The sequence below is a fragment of the Amaranthus tricolor genome, chromosome 14, assembly GCF_026212465.1.
Source record: "Amaranthus tricolor cultivar Red isolate AtriRed21 chromosome 14, ASM2621246v1, whole genome shotgun sequence".
Classification (NCBI taxonomy): domain Eukaryota; kingdom Viridiplantae; phylum Streptophyta; class Magnoliopsida; order Caryophyllales; family Amaranthaceae; genus Amaranthus; species Amaranthus tricolor.
This window is the reverse complement of record NC_080060.1, coordinates 13,193,290-13,211,475: the sequence shown is the minus strand read 5'-3', so window position 1 is coordinate 13,211,475 and position 18,186 is coordinate 13,193,290. Positions and strand designations below refer to the sequence as shown.

The 18,186-nt window shown below is 32.5% G+C and overlaps 1 protein-coding gene across 1 annotated transcript; it reads right to left on the bottom strand.

Annotated features, from left to right (window-relative positions):
* Window positions 1-4,391: 4,391 nt before the first annotated feature.
* Window positions 4,392-17,946, bottom strand: LOC130799602 (DNA repair endonuclease UVH1). The gene is made up of 9 exons (XM_057662746.1): window positions 16,940-17,946; window positions 14,469-14,689; window positions 14,187-14,242; window positions 10,090-10,251; window positions 7,793-8,581; window positions 6,040-6,150; window positions 5,682-5,942; window positions 5,222-5,445; window positions 4,392-4,981 (listed from the first exon to the last, which is right to left on the bottom strand). The coding sequence occupies exons 1-9, from the start codon at window positions 17,797-17,799 to the stop codon at window positions 4,771-4,773; spliced, it is 2,895 nt and encodes a 964-aa protein (XP_057518729.1). The 5' UTR covers window positions 17,800-17,946; the 3' UTR covers window positions 4,392-4,770.
* Between the last annotated feature and the right edge of the window lie 240 nt (window positions 17,947-18,186).

The window sequence follows — 18,186 nt, the reverse complement described above, 5'->3', positions numbered from 1 at the left end:
CTTGAGCTTCTACAGGATACGACTCTCTCGGTCCCCTTGTCCAACCCCGCATTTCGACGTGCCAGGAAACACGGGTGTCGGATTATACGCCGGTCCGTGGTTCAACATTTTCTTACTATTAAAGTCATTCATCCAAGTACACATAAGTTCAAACAAGACTTCATGTTATCTATTTCACATTGCTATAAATCGACCCTAGTCTAGTCAAACTCCAAGTCAACATGCTCTTAGGGAAAAGTCAACATATTTACTAATTCAATAATTAAGAGATAATCAATGAATAAAAATTTCATAAACTATAAGAAGCTAGAGGATATGTAAGTTATCTACAACAATATACAAACCTATAAAACTAAAGGAAAATATTTCATAATATATATTAAGGAATTTCCATCAATTAAACATGTAAATTAATTAAAAATTCATAATAACCCATAAAATATTCTAAAAATATATTAGACGTCCAGAAGCTATATGAAGTTAGTTTTAGACCATAAAGTTAAAGAAAAAGAAGCCTATGGATTCTAACTAAATTGTTTGGTCAATTTACCGATAAACAACCTTATAATTATTAATGTCCTCAAAGATCCATAAAAAATTTGTCCAAGGATCCTCATATGATCCTACTGTATATGGGAGTGTCTCATAAAAATTTCAAGTCCAAAATAGTCCATTTAGTATTTGTTTCATATTTTATCGTTTTTAGAATTATCGTTTTATTTAGAATTTACAATGGTCCATAGATGGTCATATAAACTTATCCAATAATTAAATTATAAACCTACTACCTTTATAAGAGTCTCATAAAAATTATAGCTCAAAATAATTTTATTTAGTAATTATTTTATATTTTAACATTTTACGTTTTATCGGTAAGTAGTAAAACACAGAGTAAAAATTCATAGAAAAAATACCAAAAGTTTATATTCTGGTCCAAACTTGTAGGAAAAATAATCAGATGATTTTATAAATTATTTTATCCATTAAAATTATATTTAACCCCCCTATTGTATGGTAGAATATATTTTATTACTTAAAATTCCATAAATAACCATTTTAATGAAATAACTTTAAGGAAATGAACCTAAATGATTTTTAAAATTTTATCTACTGTGGAGTTCATATAAAATACATTCCTAAAGTTACTAAGCTCACAAAAAATTTATTCACAACAAGAACTTCACAAAAACATCATAAAACACCGTTTTTATGCATTTTTACATAATAGAAATTCATAAAATTTACCTGCATGAACATTGAAGAGAAAATACACATAATCAAACATATATTGAGGAAGTCCCCGAAGAAGGTCTGGAGGAAAATACTGGGGGAAATTCTGAGGAGGAGGCTGAAGAGTTTTATGAGGATAGTGCGGAAAGGGGATATAATGTTGATATGGAGGTAGAAGCAGCTGATAGGGAAGATATTATGAGCGAGAGTGATAGTGATATTGCGATGTGGGGAGGAGAGCCGCCGGAACAAGAAGACAGTATGAGTGAGGACGATAGTGAAATTTCAATGTGGGAAGAAATATTACCCAAACCAGAAATTGTTTAGCTTTCAGATTCTGAGGAACAACTAGATATGAGTGACTCCCTACCAGTAGAGACTCCCACTGATTCTGATAGCACATCTAGAGACAACTCCGAGGATGCTGATTTTGACCCTGACTTAATGATATGGGATTAATTCTTTATATAACACATTATATGTTGCAATTCCACATGAACCGTAACATATAATGTGTTATATTTCCCATAAAAGTGTAGCATATATTCTTTTTTGCTTAATTTTTTCTATCATTTTATGCATCATAATTAAAAACCGCAATATTTATTGCGTGGTAGATAGCTTTTTTTCCACTAGTAAGTATTTGTCACTTGTCATACTTTAATATTGGTTGATTTCAAAAGAGAAACGATTCTGATTGACGCATGCGATCAAAGTGAAAAATAATTGTTTAATGATGATAATGGGGGAAGGACACTTTGGTTCATTAAGTTTGAGAATATGATCTTTGATCGGGGAGCTATGATTATTGTTTGATAAGGTACAATGTATTCTTGAATTTATGATTTGATGTTTAATGACTTAATTAATTATTAAAATATATTAAGTTACTTAATGTTAATGTGAAAGAATAGGAAATAAAGTTCTTCTACTTGTTGTGATCTAAGTATAAGGGTGTTGAACAAGTTGTCCTATTTGGTTAGTATATAGCTATCGATAAGTCTTTCCTGATACTTTATACAAACGATGTAAAGTCTTCGTTCTATTTATTGTGATCCAAGTTGGAGATTGTGAACACTATGGTTACCTGAGGCTATTCTACTGGCCTTGATTAATTGAAGTGAACCCCTCCTTAATGAAATAGGTATAGGGGTAAAGCCTCGCCTTGCTGGTGTTCTTGTTCCTTCAAATCAATAATGGGAATTTGATTGACATTATTGTATATCAATTAATTTCGTGAAATTCCGATTTTGGGAGTTTCTCCCTTCTTTTTTCTTACATTCTTATTTTGCAAGTTTATGATTGCTTAGGGATTGTGGGCTGTGGAGTGAAGTTCACCTAAAAAGTACATGTAATTATTACTTAAGTATTAGTCTAAAAAATATTTCAGTTTTAATTATTTAACTTTTATGACGATGTTTATTTGGCTTTGAAATTTTTTAAGCTGTTGGTTGGTTTAAATGTACTAAGTTATTTTATAACTGTTTAGTGTTAAACTTATTTCTTAGAAATATATGTAATAGTAACTCTCTCATGATTAAGACTTTTTTCTTTAAAAAAGTTTTTAAATAATAGATCGAAGGTAATCTTTGATCAAAGCCACTAAAAGATGCAACTTGGAAACAAAACTTATGTGCTTTGATTTTTGTTGACAGTAAGTCATAAAAAAATATGATTGCGACTATGATTTTGAAAACAAGTAAATTTGATGTTATGTTTGATGAAAGATTGATTATCGTATACGTAAATTGTACAATTTATGCATCGTATGAGTGTTGAGTATCTTCTTATTGATGAGCAAAAGAACACGCGACCTACAGAATACCAAGTCAATATTACCATGGAATTTGAACCATTTTTCCTTTTTAGCCCATTTTATTTATTTTGTTTAATTTTTATTTTTAATCATCATCTACATTTTTACTTTTAATTATCATTCACGTATTTAATATATATTTTTATCTTATCTATATATCTCTATTATCACTTCTCTATAAAATATACCCTTTTCTCATGTTTTTTTAATTTGCACAAATTTTATTGCAAAAAGGTATATTTTAACTCAACATCACTCATCTTTGGATAATCTTGATGGACGTAAAATACAACCAAACAAACAAATAACAAAAAAACTCATTTTCTACTTTTAAAAATATCTTATTCCAAGAAAAATAATGAACTATTAAGATTAATTTGGGTCAGTGGTGATGAAGATAGTGGGCCCAATGTCAGATTTCACAAACAAGGATGCCAAAAATTACTGATTTTCTAATGAGCCTAATATTTTCACCTTTGCAATTCACGAAAATATTTTAATGAGCCTAATATTTCTACTTTTAATGAACCAAACAAGCATTTTCTTTAAAAAAAATTAAAAAAAATTAAAAAAAAAATTATTTCCGAGCGCCTCTTGGCCCAAAATGATAATTTGATTTTGTTTACTATTCGTAGCAACAAATAAAATATTATGATTAAAAATATTAAATTTTTATTCGCTTTTACTAAGAGAGAATAAAAATTAAATAATAAACTAACTAATACACAAAAACAATTATCTTTTTTTGATAAAAGTAATGATTCAATCTTAATGCAACCAAGTCTTACTTTTTCTGATGAAAAGGAGAATTTACACACTTATGGGATTGAATTGATAATTATTCAAAGTTTTCATTAGTTGATTCGCTGTTACATCGAACAAACTTATTAACTTTTTTTGACTAAAAACTTTGTTCAAACTTATTTTTAGATTCTTTTTTGAAGAAAAAGTTTATTTACTTCAAATTTTCGCAATTCACAATCATACTTCCAAGTTCTAAGCAACTCTAATCATAAACTAAACTACACATAAATGAATGTAAAATAGAAGTATGTTGTCGGAACATTTATTTTTTCAGAAGTTATTTTTTTATAAATTTTACTCAAATAACAAATTAAAAAAATATAATTTTTAAAAGAAAACAATTTGATCAAACTATCAAATTTAATCTTGAAAAAGACATTAAAAATAATTATACTTAAAATAGTGTGTTGAACAAAGTATAATAAAAATATTTTTTCAATATTCATAGAAGTATAATTCAATGGACAAGTTTCACAAATGCATGGAATTTTCTTTGTGACAATATTTATAAACTACTTATATTCAAAACTTATAGGCATCATTAATACCATGTGACTTATAAAAATATCTTTCAATAAAAAATAAGATCTCATTTACAAATCAAAGAACCCTGAGTTAACTTGATACATAAATTTCAACATACTAAACACCTAACAAATTAGCCAAACAAACTCAATGGTTGAGCTCTAGAAATCACATCACCAACAGAATATCCCCAAATTCAAGGGCTCAAGAACTCCAATTATTTACGAAACAGTTTCTAGGCTTTCACACTGCCAGTCTGCTAGTGACTCGGACGTTAAATGTTAATCTTGCAATACCTCTCGGTTTCTAGCATAATAGAACCGAAACCACTTGCCCCGTAAGATTTGCATACAAGCCGCAGCACATTTTCAGATGCAAATTGTGAGAATGAAGCATCATAACATAGTTGGGTACTTGGCATCAAGAAACTCCCTGAGGGTACGAGCAGCTCTTTGTCCGCCCATCAGATCAGCAAGCTTCTCAACTGGAAGAAGAGCCAGATCAGCTAAGCAATTGCATTCATCCATTATAGCTCTGTAGTTTGAATCAGTGACGCCGGGCAGACGTCTCAAAAACTCCACAGCAGATGTATTGTAGTTTTCAGCTCTGTCATGCCAAGAAAACAAACTCAAGTTCTTAGCTGAATCTGATCGTTGATAATTATCCTTCAACAGGAAATCAAATTGTAATTTGGAATCCAAGCTGACTGCGTTTTGATTATTGAAATCTATTTATCTTTCCATCCGAAAACATCTCACTGGTGATCTCTTCATTACAGTATGTAATAGCCAAAGTTCAAAAAACTTCAGAACAAAAACGTGAGGGGAGAAAAAGGAAAATACTCACCTCACATCATTCTCCACAATTCCCTCTTCTGAAGGTAAACCAACTCTCATTGCCTTAGTTTCATCAGGTTCATCCTGATTAGCTTTTAGAGAGGCAAATATTTCGGCTGTTGCATGCAAACTACGAGACCAGACAATCCGCAAGCGGGGAAAATGCATTACTAGCAATGTGAGCTTTGAAATGATGTTATTTGGTGTAACATCATCACCGATATCACTTGATGACTGAAAGAATCAAAATAGCACCCAAGATTGAAGTTAGAAATTTCCAGGCATCTTTACAATCATCAATGTCCACTACAATTTGGGCATGGGATGTAATATTGCAGACCAGTTTTCTTCAAGTAATTTTCTAGTAATCCAATATTCCAGCTCCCGCAATTTCAAACCCAAGGTCCAAATCATACTAGTAATATAAAAACTTATCGCCTATTCTTAATACAAATTTGAGCGGTGCTAACCTGAAAAGAAAAGCTTTTATCTTGTGAAAACTCGACCAAGAGAACCGGAATTTTATAATATCGCACCATGATCTCAACTTGGTGATAAAGCCTTCCAGATGCAAAACTTCCAAAAAGATCCTGGATGCTTTTCCTTTCCACGCATATTAAAGGGGAAAGGATGTAATCACCAACTTCCAAAGTGACAGGTATTATGCGCATACCCTTCTGGTGGAGAACATTTGGAAGGTTGCTCATGAACTCTCTCATATCCACTATAACCTAACATAGTTCAAAAAGTATGCATTGAAGTTTTACATTTCACTTAAAAGGGTTAAAATTATATACTAGGAGTACTGTACATAAACATATCACATGCCTGCATTTCTTTCTCAGCCTCCTTTCTTCCACCAGCTTTTCTGGTTATTGAGTTTAGAGCCATTGAAGATTGTGGCTCAATGGGAGCATTCAAACCCAGAAGATGGTCATCCTGATAAAAACAAACCACCACACACAAGGATAAGAACGATTAGAACTTGAGTCAAAAAAAAAAGAAACTCCAGCAACACATTTACATTTAGTTTGGATAAAAGGAATTGGAAGAAAGAAAAGGGAGAAATTTGTAAGGATATAATTTTCTTTGTTTGGATTATAAATTTGAGTGAGGAATTTGGTAGAAAAGGATTTGAAGGGATTAGTTCCCATATTTTAGTCAATGACAAAATCTCTTCTTAAGTGGAAAGACTTGAAAGAAAAATAATTTTCTCTTCCTTTCCTCTTGAACAAAGTATAACTTTTCTTATCATTCCGTCCCCTTCGTGTCCGTTCTCTATCTTCCCCTTCCCTTCTTTTCCTTTACCTCCAAAATTCTTATTCAAACATGATGTACTTCATGCTCAAATCATATCTCAGCTTAAAGCCTCAAACCACAAGCACTTCTAAAAAAATAGCACATCTATCAAAAATCAAATCATAAAATGAAACTATTCAAGTATAGACAAACAAAAGCAAGGGTTGAGCTCTCAATCTGACGGATTCTGAAATTAGTAGTGAGCTTGAGACAACTATTGAGTCACACAGATGATATTTCCTGAAGCTTCACATGAAGCCATATAACAGGCGTTATTTTTTGAGCCAACTAAAAGTGGAATGAGCATGAGAATGAAAGCATGAGGACAGAGAAAGCATTACAGACGACCACAAGTTGGGATGACAAATGAGTGTACAACAGTAACTTTTCCATATTAAGTTGAAAATTAGCAAAGGTATAGAGCATCAGAATTTCATCATTACAGACATTTTTACTTGCAGACTACTCATCAGCAGATCATTAAGCAGAGAGACTAACAAAATACAGAATTCATAAAGTTCATAAAAGACCATAAATACAAACACATGATCATAAGAACTCCATCATATATATTCATTATTGATAGCACTTGACTGGGCACACAAGATGTAGTAGATAAATTCTACTCATCTCGACGAATGAAACAGATCAGAGCAAAGTGTAAAAACAAGGCTGCAGCACATCGTGTCAGCCATGTTGTAAAGGTTCATAAAAACAATGAACAGATATTTCATCTGCGTTGTAAAGGTGTAAAAAAAACCGCGTTTTGTGTCATATCAAGAGATATCTTATGATTTCGACCAATATTTAGGCGTTACGATAATCGTATCACTCTCATTACCACATCATTGTTCTGTTACTGCAATCGCAGCCGTTAATGCATTTTTACCCTATGGATCAATATCAAAATTGTATGCATATAAATGCATGAAACGGGATCAGCAATAACAATAAAACATATTCTCAAATGAATCGGTCTCACGGTAAGACCATTTCTATTGGGCTGACCCAATGTACAATATAATTGTCTTAAAATGATCCCTTATAACCTTAAAGTGATCATTAATTATTTCAAAGTGATCACTCATAACCTTACCGTGATCACTTGGAGAAATGTACTAATTATATGTGCTTGTCTCATAGTGAGACGGCCTCATACAGGACTTCCTACAATAATAAAAAGATAAATAAACAAATAAAATAAACAGTAGTAACACTTTCAATTGCCCCTTAAAACAGTAAATTTCAGAATTCTGTGTTATAATAGACAGCAGGAACATACCAGATTAATTGGAATCATCATCATGGACTTTTGCCTGATCAAAGACTCAAAGGCTCCATTTTCACGGCGTATACTTGCCTCAAACTTCTGCACCTCTGTCGAATCTTCATAGAAAAGAAAGTAAACTTTCACCCTTTTGGAAGGATTTTCAGCATTGTAGACCTCCACTTCCCGGACAAAGGTTATATCAGGGTGGTAAATAATTATAACAGATGGCTTCAAAATGTCAAGTATAGACAAATCACTTTCTAGGGCGTGAAAATGCACCGGAGGTAGTGGCCTCCGGTTTGTAGAAGCATCGGGACAAAATTCTTCCTTGTGTCTCCTAAGAACCCCATTTAGAGAAAACAGATTTCTTTGCTTGCCATCAGCTGGACCATCTTTAGTTATGCTTTTATCAACAGATCCCTCCCCTTCATTAGCAGAACTAGAAGCTTTATTTTTCTTTTCTAAATTCTCTTCCACCTGAGAACATTTCTTCCCTTTCTTATTTCTTTTTCTTAGTGCATTTATTTCATTGCCAACAAGTTGACAAGGATCTGTAAATGCTGTTTCTTTCTTAGAAGAACTTCTTATTGCTGATGCAGCAGCGAGAAGTGCATCATTTTCCTGCTTGTTAATGCTGCTACTAGCCTCGCCATCCTCTTTTACTGTTTTCGGAACAACGCCATCAAGTATACCAAAACCCTTAGGCTCTTTTGCTTTCTTTTTAGCACCTTTATGCCGTCCTTGATAACCTTTCAACTCTACTTTGCTCAGCAAGTACTTCTCCCATTCTTCCCGCATAACCTATTCATGAAATCATGCAATGTCTTACTATTCAGGAACAGTAACAGCACAGTTACATAACAGTTTAGAACGACCATAAGTGACACAGCCACACAACTCTTGATGTGTATATCCATTTGGCAAATCAATAACATCCGTAACTTGCAAGTACAGAATTTCAACAACACTATGCTTAAAATGCCCAAATGACCAAAAACGTGATTGGAATGAGCCATAAGGTTCACGGCCGACAGAATGCTTTTTTTAATCAGGCATCTAACAAAAAAACCCGAAAAAGTAGAAGATAACAAAAATAGCAATATCAACATATTTATGTACCCAGCATAACAACAAAATAATAATACTTGAAACAGATTCACAAAATTGCCGCCATTAGATGGCTTGTGTAGTAATTTAAGCAGGGGTGAAATTAATGGGTATCCGAGCAGTCCACGGACATCACTTAAATTAAATTAAAAAAAACTTAATACCAAAAGACTACAGGGTAGAGATGAAGTTAGATGAGATGGCACAGCTTTTACTACGTCATTCAATAGATTCAAGTTCAACTACTGTTAACAACGGTCGCCTTCTTTTATTATTTTTTTTAAACATTCTAACTTCTGTTCCACTTCGTTTTTCTTTTAAAGTTTTGAATCTTCCCAATCAAATCATTACTGTTCCACTTCCTAATTAACTAATTTATTTTGAAAGTTTTTTTTTTGTTTAAAAAACTTCCTAATTGTTTAATTTTTTTTATTTAGAACTCTATTGAGTAATTGCTTAAACATCCTGATACACACCTGTGTTCCACTTTGCCAAACTCTAACCATTTACCCACTATCCATTTGGCAGCTCCACGGTCCACCGACTACTATTAACAACAGTATTCTTGTTCAGCCTTGAATCTTCAAGTATGATTCGATATTCAATCTCTTTCTTTTTTCACATTGAATCAATTGTTTGATAAAATTTGTATTTTTATACTAATCATAATTGTTTGATAAATATGTTTTCTCCAATTGTATGAGTGTATCAGATCATTATTTCGATTAAGTTAATATTTAGGATTTTAGTTATTATTTGTATTGGATTTATTATGATTGACTTGAAACATAGAAGAATTTGTTTCTTTTGTTTGTCTTTTTTGTGGTTAATTAATTTTTTGATTAAGTTTATGTTTAGGATTCAGTTGTGGATAGTGGTGAATTCTAATAAAGTGTAAAAGTCCTACTAGTAGATTGAAACATGGAAAAACTTGTTTTCTTAGATAGCACTTTTATTGGCTTAATTAAAACATTGTTGAATGTAATTTTTTATTTAAAATATAAACATCAATTGTTTTCTTTAAATCCGCTACTAAATATAAGTTAATTCAGAACTGCATGCTACTGAGACAGTAGAATGAATCAGTGTCAAGGGCCAAAACAGTCATAGAATCTGAATGTCTAAAAAATATATCCACGACCAAATTAACTCAATCTTCAGAGAACAGTAAGATTAAATAAGTTCATGAAAGTTACTACTACCTTCTTTGGGCCATTTGTAATACATTCCTCGAGCTGTATGCATGAGTGTTCATCCTTGCATGCGACTAAAACGATTCCATTGTTTTCGTCTTCATTTGCATTAACAAACTCACCACTTGATGCTTGTTTTTGTCTCTCTACCTCAATCTCCTCTAAAATGTCCTGGAAAATTAATGTTGCTCTCATAAGTTAAACTAGTGAATTGAACACAAATAATTTACATCTTTATCAATGCCTCACTATTTCACGCCAATGATATGGTACAAAAGTTCTTATCGCACCAATCATGCATATTTATATTTTTCAGATAGTTCTAGAAAAATATAGAGGTAGAGGTTAGTAAGAACCAACTTGGTCAAACTTAGTCACATCTCATAATACTGAACTAAATATCAATTCTCGTTGCGGCGTTCCTACTCAGCAACGCCTTGCACTTCTTAGGTCTGGGTATAGTGAATAGCGTGCAAAGTAGCTAGGTTGTCGTGCAAAAGACGCGCCACATTGTCCGAGTGGTGTTAAATGAGCAAGGGCATGTTACTTATCTCGAGCCCCATGACCTAAACGTAGTGTAAAATGAGCAAGTGCACATACGGTTTAACCATAAGAGGTCAAGGAAAATCGAGGGTATTAGGCTAAGATTAGGATTCTAGAGCATTAGTAGCTTGACTGGTAGATTCAGAGCTTGTGGACATCATAACAATGAGACAAATGATCCTTTTATGTCTTTAAAGAGACAAAATGGGTTAGAGATAAGGCCAAAATGAGAGTAGGGGAAGAGAGGGAACATAAATGTGGTGCTCGAGATAAGATAGAAATTGAAATGGAGTTGGTGTTAATATGGATGAACAAACACCAAATGATGAAGTAAGGATATGCAGAAAGAACGAGAGAATTATAAGAGTAAAAATTGCACATAGTAAAGAAATTTTGAAAATCATAAGTGCCTATGCAATGCAAGTTGGGATTCACAAACTAATTAAAAGGAAATTTAGGGAGGATCTCGATGACATGGTGTAAAACTGTAAGGGTAATGTCACAGTGGCGATGAAAGAGTAGGGAGGTTTTGTCTATGGAACTAGTAATACAGAAGGAGAGTCGATTTTGGATTTTGAACTCTCATACAATTGTTGGTAGCTAACATATGATTTAAGATGAGAGATTGCCATTTGCTAACTCTTAAAACTAGAGTAAACATAGCCCAAATTGACTACTTTAACAATTATGATGAAATAGACGGTAGTTGCCTAAATTGTTAAGTTATCCCAAGAGTGTGTGTAGCCACTTAACGTAAACTACTTATCATAGATGTTCAATTTCAAGCAATGTCACATGACTCGCGATTCGAATTGATTCGTTGTACGGATTCGGATTCGCGATTCGCTAGTCTACATATATGTTGTTCATTCACTTTGGTTATATGGTTCGATTTTTAGGTTGATAATTCGTGTATTTTATTTGTTAGAGTTTTATCATATTATTTATTTTAAATATAAACATTTAAGGACTATCACAATATAAACAAAAAATTAAATAAAAGTTAGTCATTTAGTCATTGCATATGAGTAGTAAATATTAATTTGTAAACTACATTATAAAAAATAAATATTTTCAACTACTTTCCCTTTTTTTTTAAGGAGTTCAACTTATGAGAATTGTGTGATAACTATGCAGCACGGTACACCAAGAGTCTTTGACACTCTTTTTTCAATTTTTTTCACATTTTTCTAGAAATAGTATACCCTACCCCTTCCTTCTAGCCTTGCTGGAATTTTAATATTCAAATCTTAAAAGAGGCTTTTAATTTCTTCTTCCTACTAGAAAAACTATACCCTAAGTCAAGTAGCTCAGCCTTAAAAAGAGGCCATCAATGGTGGAATAATAGTCTTCAACCTTCAAATTTGATTCATCATGTAAGGTTTTTTCTTTTTATGTTCTTCCTACTGTACTTTTTTCTCTTTTTTTTACAATATCTTTTTCAAGAGCAAAACCTAAAGCATTTAACAACGATTTCTTCTTCTTGCTCTCCTCATTTCTCATTTAACGTTATTGGAAACCGGTTCGCTCCCATCGGCGATTCAACCAGCAAACGAACCCCAGTTCGGTTCGAGCGAACCGAATCGTGATTTGTGGGTAAAACCACCGAATCATGTGACACTGCTTTCAAGTAAGATCAAAGATAACGAAAATCTGCTAAAGTTTTTGCCGAGAAAGTTCTTAAAGGAGTTGATGGATATATGACTTCGGATCCACAGGATACCTAGAAAAAGGTGAAAAATTGCATCACTCGAATAGTCAAGGCGATTGTAGGAAAATCAGTGGTTAATATCATGGTAAAGAAAGATACAGCATGGTGAAATGGGAAGGTTGAGGCAGTGATCGAGGAAAGAAAAATGTCATCTTGTCTTAGAAAAATACAAAAATGAGGAAAACTTAATATAAAATTTTAAACCAAGATGAAAGTAACAATTCGCAAGACGAAATTAAAGGCGTTAAAAGAGGTGTTTGACAAACTTATTTTAAAGGAGTAGAAGATATCTATAGGAAAGCAAAAGGAGGCAAGCGAAAACTAATGAGATAGGTGCAATAAAGTGTCTTAAGGATAATGATAAGAGCGTTCTAATTCCAAGATGTTAACATCAAGGGTCGATGGAAAGAGTATTTTAACGATCTTTTTAATCGAGAACAAGGAATTGTTGTAGGGACATAGCAACCACTTCCTTGAAAGAAAAATGAGAATTTATACGAATAATACACAAATTAGAAGTGGACTGGAAATTGAAGCTAAAGAAAGCGAATGGGTCAGATGGTATACCTATTAAAATATGGAGATGTCTAGGGACGATTGGAATAACTTGGATAAATGATATTCAAAAAGATTTAGTGGACAAAAAAAATGCTCAATGTCTGACGAAGTAGTCTAGTGACTATTAAAAAAAGGAAGATGTCCAAAATTGCTTCAACTATCAAGAATAAAACTCATGAAAAGTGATATAAATACTTATGAGCAAATGTACGAACATATCATATCAGAGAACCAAATTGGATTCATGCTAGTGAGATTTACATATCATCTTGTAAATGATGGAGTACTATAGTGCTAGAAAAAAAAGACTTGCACATGATTTTCATTGACTTGAAAAAAGATACGAGATATCAAAAGAACTCCTATTGTGAGCAATAACAAGGATATTTTCAAGAAATACATTAATATAATACAAGATAAGCATCGAGTTGAGATGTGAAAAAAAATGTTAGGACTTGTAGTGGGGCAACAATGAATTTCTTGATCACAATTGGTCTTCATCAAGACTCGGCCCTAAGTCCGTTCTTTTTGTAGCGATTTTAGACGAGAAAACTTGATCGATACAAAGAGACATACCTTGGTGCATGTTGTTTGCTAATGATATTTATTTGGTAGATGAAACCAAAAACAAGGTAAATACTCAGTTACAACTATGAAAATTGGAAATAAGAGTTGGAGTCACGGGTTCAAAGTAAATCAAAGTAAGACGGAGTACATAAAGTGTAACTTTAGAACCAATGAGATAACGAGGGACTCTATAAAGCTAGAAGAGAAAGAGATAAGCCTTAGTGAGTGCTTCAATTACCTCAAGTTCATATTTCAAAGTAATGGGGACACCCAATAAGACACCCTACAAGATGTGACGCATAGAATTATGTGTGGGTGACAAAAATAAAGAGTGATCACTAGGAAATTATATGATCAAGATGTGCCCTCAAAACTAAAGAAAAATTTTTATCGAAATTCCAATAGACCAACGTATTATATGGATCAAAATGTTAGGCTTTAGAAATGATCATAGTTAGAAATGGTTTGAACATGTAAAGACGGGGTATTATCGAAGTAATAAAAAAATAGAAAGTTGAATCTCGAGACTTAAAAATAGGACGAGAAAGACTAAGATGTTCGAAATGGAGGATTAGAAAGGAATATAAAAAAAACTCTAGACTTACATATTGAGATTGTAAAAAATCAAAATGAATGGCTATCTAGAATGCATTATATTTGTTGTTATGCAAAAAGTTCTAAGAAAATTGTGGCCAATAAAGAAGAAAGCCAAAAACCACTCACTCACGCGTAAAACCTTCCACTTTGGTGGTTCCTCTAGAATCTCTTGAAGAACTTCTCCACCTGAAGCAACAAAGATATGGCATAATAAATGAAGGTAGCCAATATAAAGCCTCCGAGAAATAAACATATTTTTTCTTATTTTATTTAGGGTTAAATTTGGTCTAAGCTATGCTCAATATTAAAACCTCATCACCAACAACTCCAAAAACATTTGAACCAATGAAAAGTTAGCTCAAATTAACTAATTATAGAAGCATATATGGTAGCAATGATAACAATCACTCACCATTTTTCTCATAGTTGCAATCCTTCGACTTCCTCTTTTTTCCAGACACGTTTTCACTTTGCCCAATTGACTTCCCAGCCTCTAATCTAGAGAAGACATAAACTCGCTTCTTTGCGTACTCAAATATCTTATAACTTGATTCTGCAAAAATCCAGACACACCTAAAACTCTCTGAAGCCCTCAATGAATCCAAATACTTCAAGTAAGTCACTGCATCATATCTACCAACAAACAAATCATTATCAAATATTAATGTACAAAACTACAAATATAATATTTTCCGATCAACAAATAGGTCATTCCACAACTCAAAACTTTGGAAACTATACCCATTATCTACATTGCATAGAAATGGACGTGAATGCTCGTTTTAGTAAGACCAATCCAAGAGATAACAAGAGCCCAAAAAATAGGATAGGAAGATTTCTCGAATAATCTTTCAAAAAATTATTAGGAATTCTAACGGACTAACTCTAAACATACTCTTAACAAAACAAGTTTTCAGTAGAAAACAAAATTGTTTATTACAATGAAATAGAAGTACGAAGCAATGTCACACGATTCGCGATTCGAATTGATTCCTTGTACGGATTCGGATTCGCGATTCGCTAGTCGACATATATGCTGTTTGTTCGCTTTGGTTATATGGTTCGATTTTTAGGTTGATGATTCGTGAATTTTATTTGTTAGAGTTTTATCATATTATTTTATTTTAAATATAAAACATTTAAGGATAAAATAGAGTCACAATATAAACAAAAAATTAAACAAAAGTAAGTCATTTAGTCATTGCATATGAGTAGTAAATATTAATCTGTCAACTACATTATAAAAAACAAATATTTTCAACTACTTTCCCTTTTTTTAAGGAGTTCAACTTTTGAGAATTGTGTGATAACTATGCAACACGGTACACCAAGAGTCTTTGACTCTCTTTTTTCAATTTTTTCACATTTTTCTAGAAATTGTATACCCTACCCTTTCCTTCTAGCTTTGCTGGAATTTTAATATTCAAATCTTAAAAAAGGCTTTTAATTTCTTCTTCCTACTAGAAAGACTATACCCTAAGTCAAGTGGCTCAACCTTAAAAAAGGCCTTCAATGGTGGAATAATAGTCTTCAACCTTCAAAATTGATTCATCATGTAAGGTTTTTTCTTTTTAGGTTCTTCTTCCTACTGTCTTTTTTCTCTTTTTTTACAATACCTTTTTCAAGAGCAAAACCTAAAGCATTTAACAACGATTTCTTCTTCTTGCTCTCCTCATTTCTCATTTAATGTTATTGGAAACCGATTCACTCCCATTGGCGATTCAACCAGCGAACGAACCCTGGTTCGGTTTGAACGAGCCGAATCGTGATTCGTGGGTAAAACCACCGAATCATGTGACACTGGTACGAAGGAACAGTTTAAAAGAAAGTGCGTTTAAGTCTAGATTAATTCTTCTAACGAATATTGATTTGCAAATCGATAACAAAACACAAAATAATACACCCTCCTATTCGCTTTACTTGTCCCATTTGGTTTTTAAACACTATTCATCAATCACTCTTATTATGTGATTTGTTCTTAATCTATACGTTACAACATAGTCATGTGGAATCTTGTTTAATTCATCTTATTGTAAATTTTATAAATATTAACTTTTTATGATTTTTACACAAGCACAATAAGAGATATTTAAGATTGAAAATATGCATTGGCAAATGTGCCAAAACCAAATGGGACAAATAAAGAGAATCGGAGGGAGTAAAAGTCAAGCTTCCATGAGCATTAACAATGTGTCTTGAATCTTGATATCAATTTCAAAATCAATTCCACGGTTAACTTGAATTTGTTTCATTAGTACATTAAGTGCAAGAAGTCTAGGTAGATAAATTATAGTACAAGAGAACCCATGAATTAAACCACAAGACAAGCTACAAATAGCTTTACCGTCATGTGAGAAGTCTAGGTTAATAACATTGTTAGGAACTATAACTAAATATATTCACTATAAACCAAGTTTTCAGCAGAAATTAAAATTTTTAATGACAGTGGAATAAGAGTACCAAGGTAAAATTAAAAAACATTTTAGTATGAGAGTGGATAAATAACAAATATTAATTTGCAAATTGACGACAAGACACAAATAGTAACCTGACAGAGTCAAATCTCATCAGCTATAGTGATTTAACCAATCATGAGTATTGTTATCAATTTGCAGATCAATTATGTTGTTAAATCGATTCAGAAAATACAAGGAGATGAAGGTTAACAACAATAGTACTCTATTGATTTGCAAATTGATATGAGAACACAAGAATATAAACCACTAAAGCCAAACTACGAATAGCTTTAGCGAATTCATATTTCATGCGCCTTTATACCAATTTACATATGAATATCTGTTACTAGCCTTGTTTTTAGCAAAATATGTTACCTAATAAACAAATCAACAACTTCCTCAATGTCTATCAATAAAGATGCAATACCTGACAAGATAATCCAACAACTTCCTCAAAGTCTTCAAATCTGAAACAAGCTGTTTAGTCTTCTTCCCTAAGGTGTGCCAAATAGGATCCAATTGTCTCCTAATAATCTCATCAAAAGACTTAAACAACCCATTTTCAACCGTCAAATCCTCAACATCAACCTTATTAGTTTTCTTCATTTCCTTCAAACAAGCATCCATAACTTCAATTATAGCCTTTTGAATTCCTTTCATGGCCGAATTCATTGGAACTCTAATATCCACCACCTCTGATGGATTCCTCTCGAGTTCCTGCGAAACATAAACTTGAAACCTAGGCCACAAATGCAACTTCCTAACAAACAAACACTTCATAATCCTCTCTGCTTTAGCAAACCCAGAAACCATAGCAAAAGGCTTATCAGAAAAAGCCCTAATATAAGCATTCTTATTCAATGACCTCAAAATTCTAACAATAAATGCCTCCGTCGACGTCTCCGACAACGAGTGCGCATTGAGAATAATAATCCCAGCGATTTTCGATGTGGGAATCTTCGAAGTGAGAAGATCAACAATTAAAATACGAGAAGTAATGAAATAAATACCACCAGATGAATAAAGTGAATTTCGCTGATGAGATGGAAGCTCTGAAGTTATTTCAATTGGTCCGCCATCGGAATAAGGGTTAGGGTATGAAATTGAAATTGATTTTCGTTGAGAAGGATTAGCAGAGAGGATTAAGAGGGTACCTTGATCGGAAGAATGAAGAGAAAGAAGGATTGCGATGAGTTTATAGAGTGAAAGACCTGAAGAAAGGATCACTAAACCGCCATTTGAGTCTTCTATGAGGTCGGAGATTATGTGCTCGTGGAATTGTACCATTTGTTCTAGTTGATTGAGAATTTTAGGTTTAGCGGGAAAATTAGGGCTTGTAGTTTGTTTAATTTGAAGAGATTGCTTCAGTGTTCTGTTTGGTTAAAAATTTAGGGAATTTTAGGGTTTTAAGGAACTTTAAAAAATTGAAAGTATCTCTCTCCTTTTAGAAATAAACGAGAAAAAGATTGCCGGAATAAATAATACATCAAATCATATAATATAATACTATAAAAATATTGGAAAATTTCAAATGTCATATTCCAATAAGACATGACAAATGTTATTATTTTATTAGATGATAGTCAATTACATGACAATATTTACCTCATTTTGAATTGATTATTTTTAAAATTAGAGCTAAATTAGGTATAGTATGGAGTATAATTTTTTATA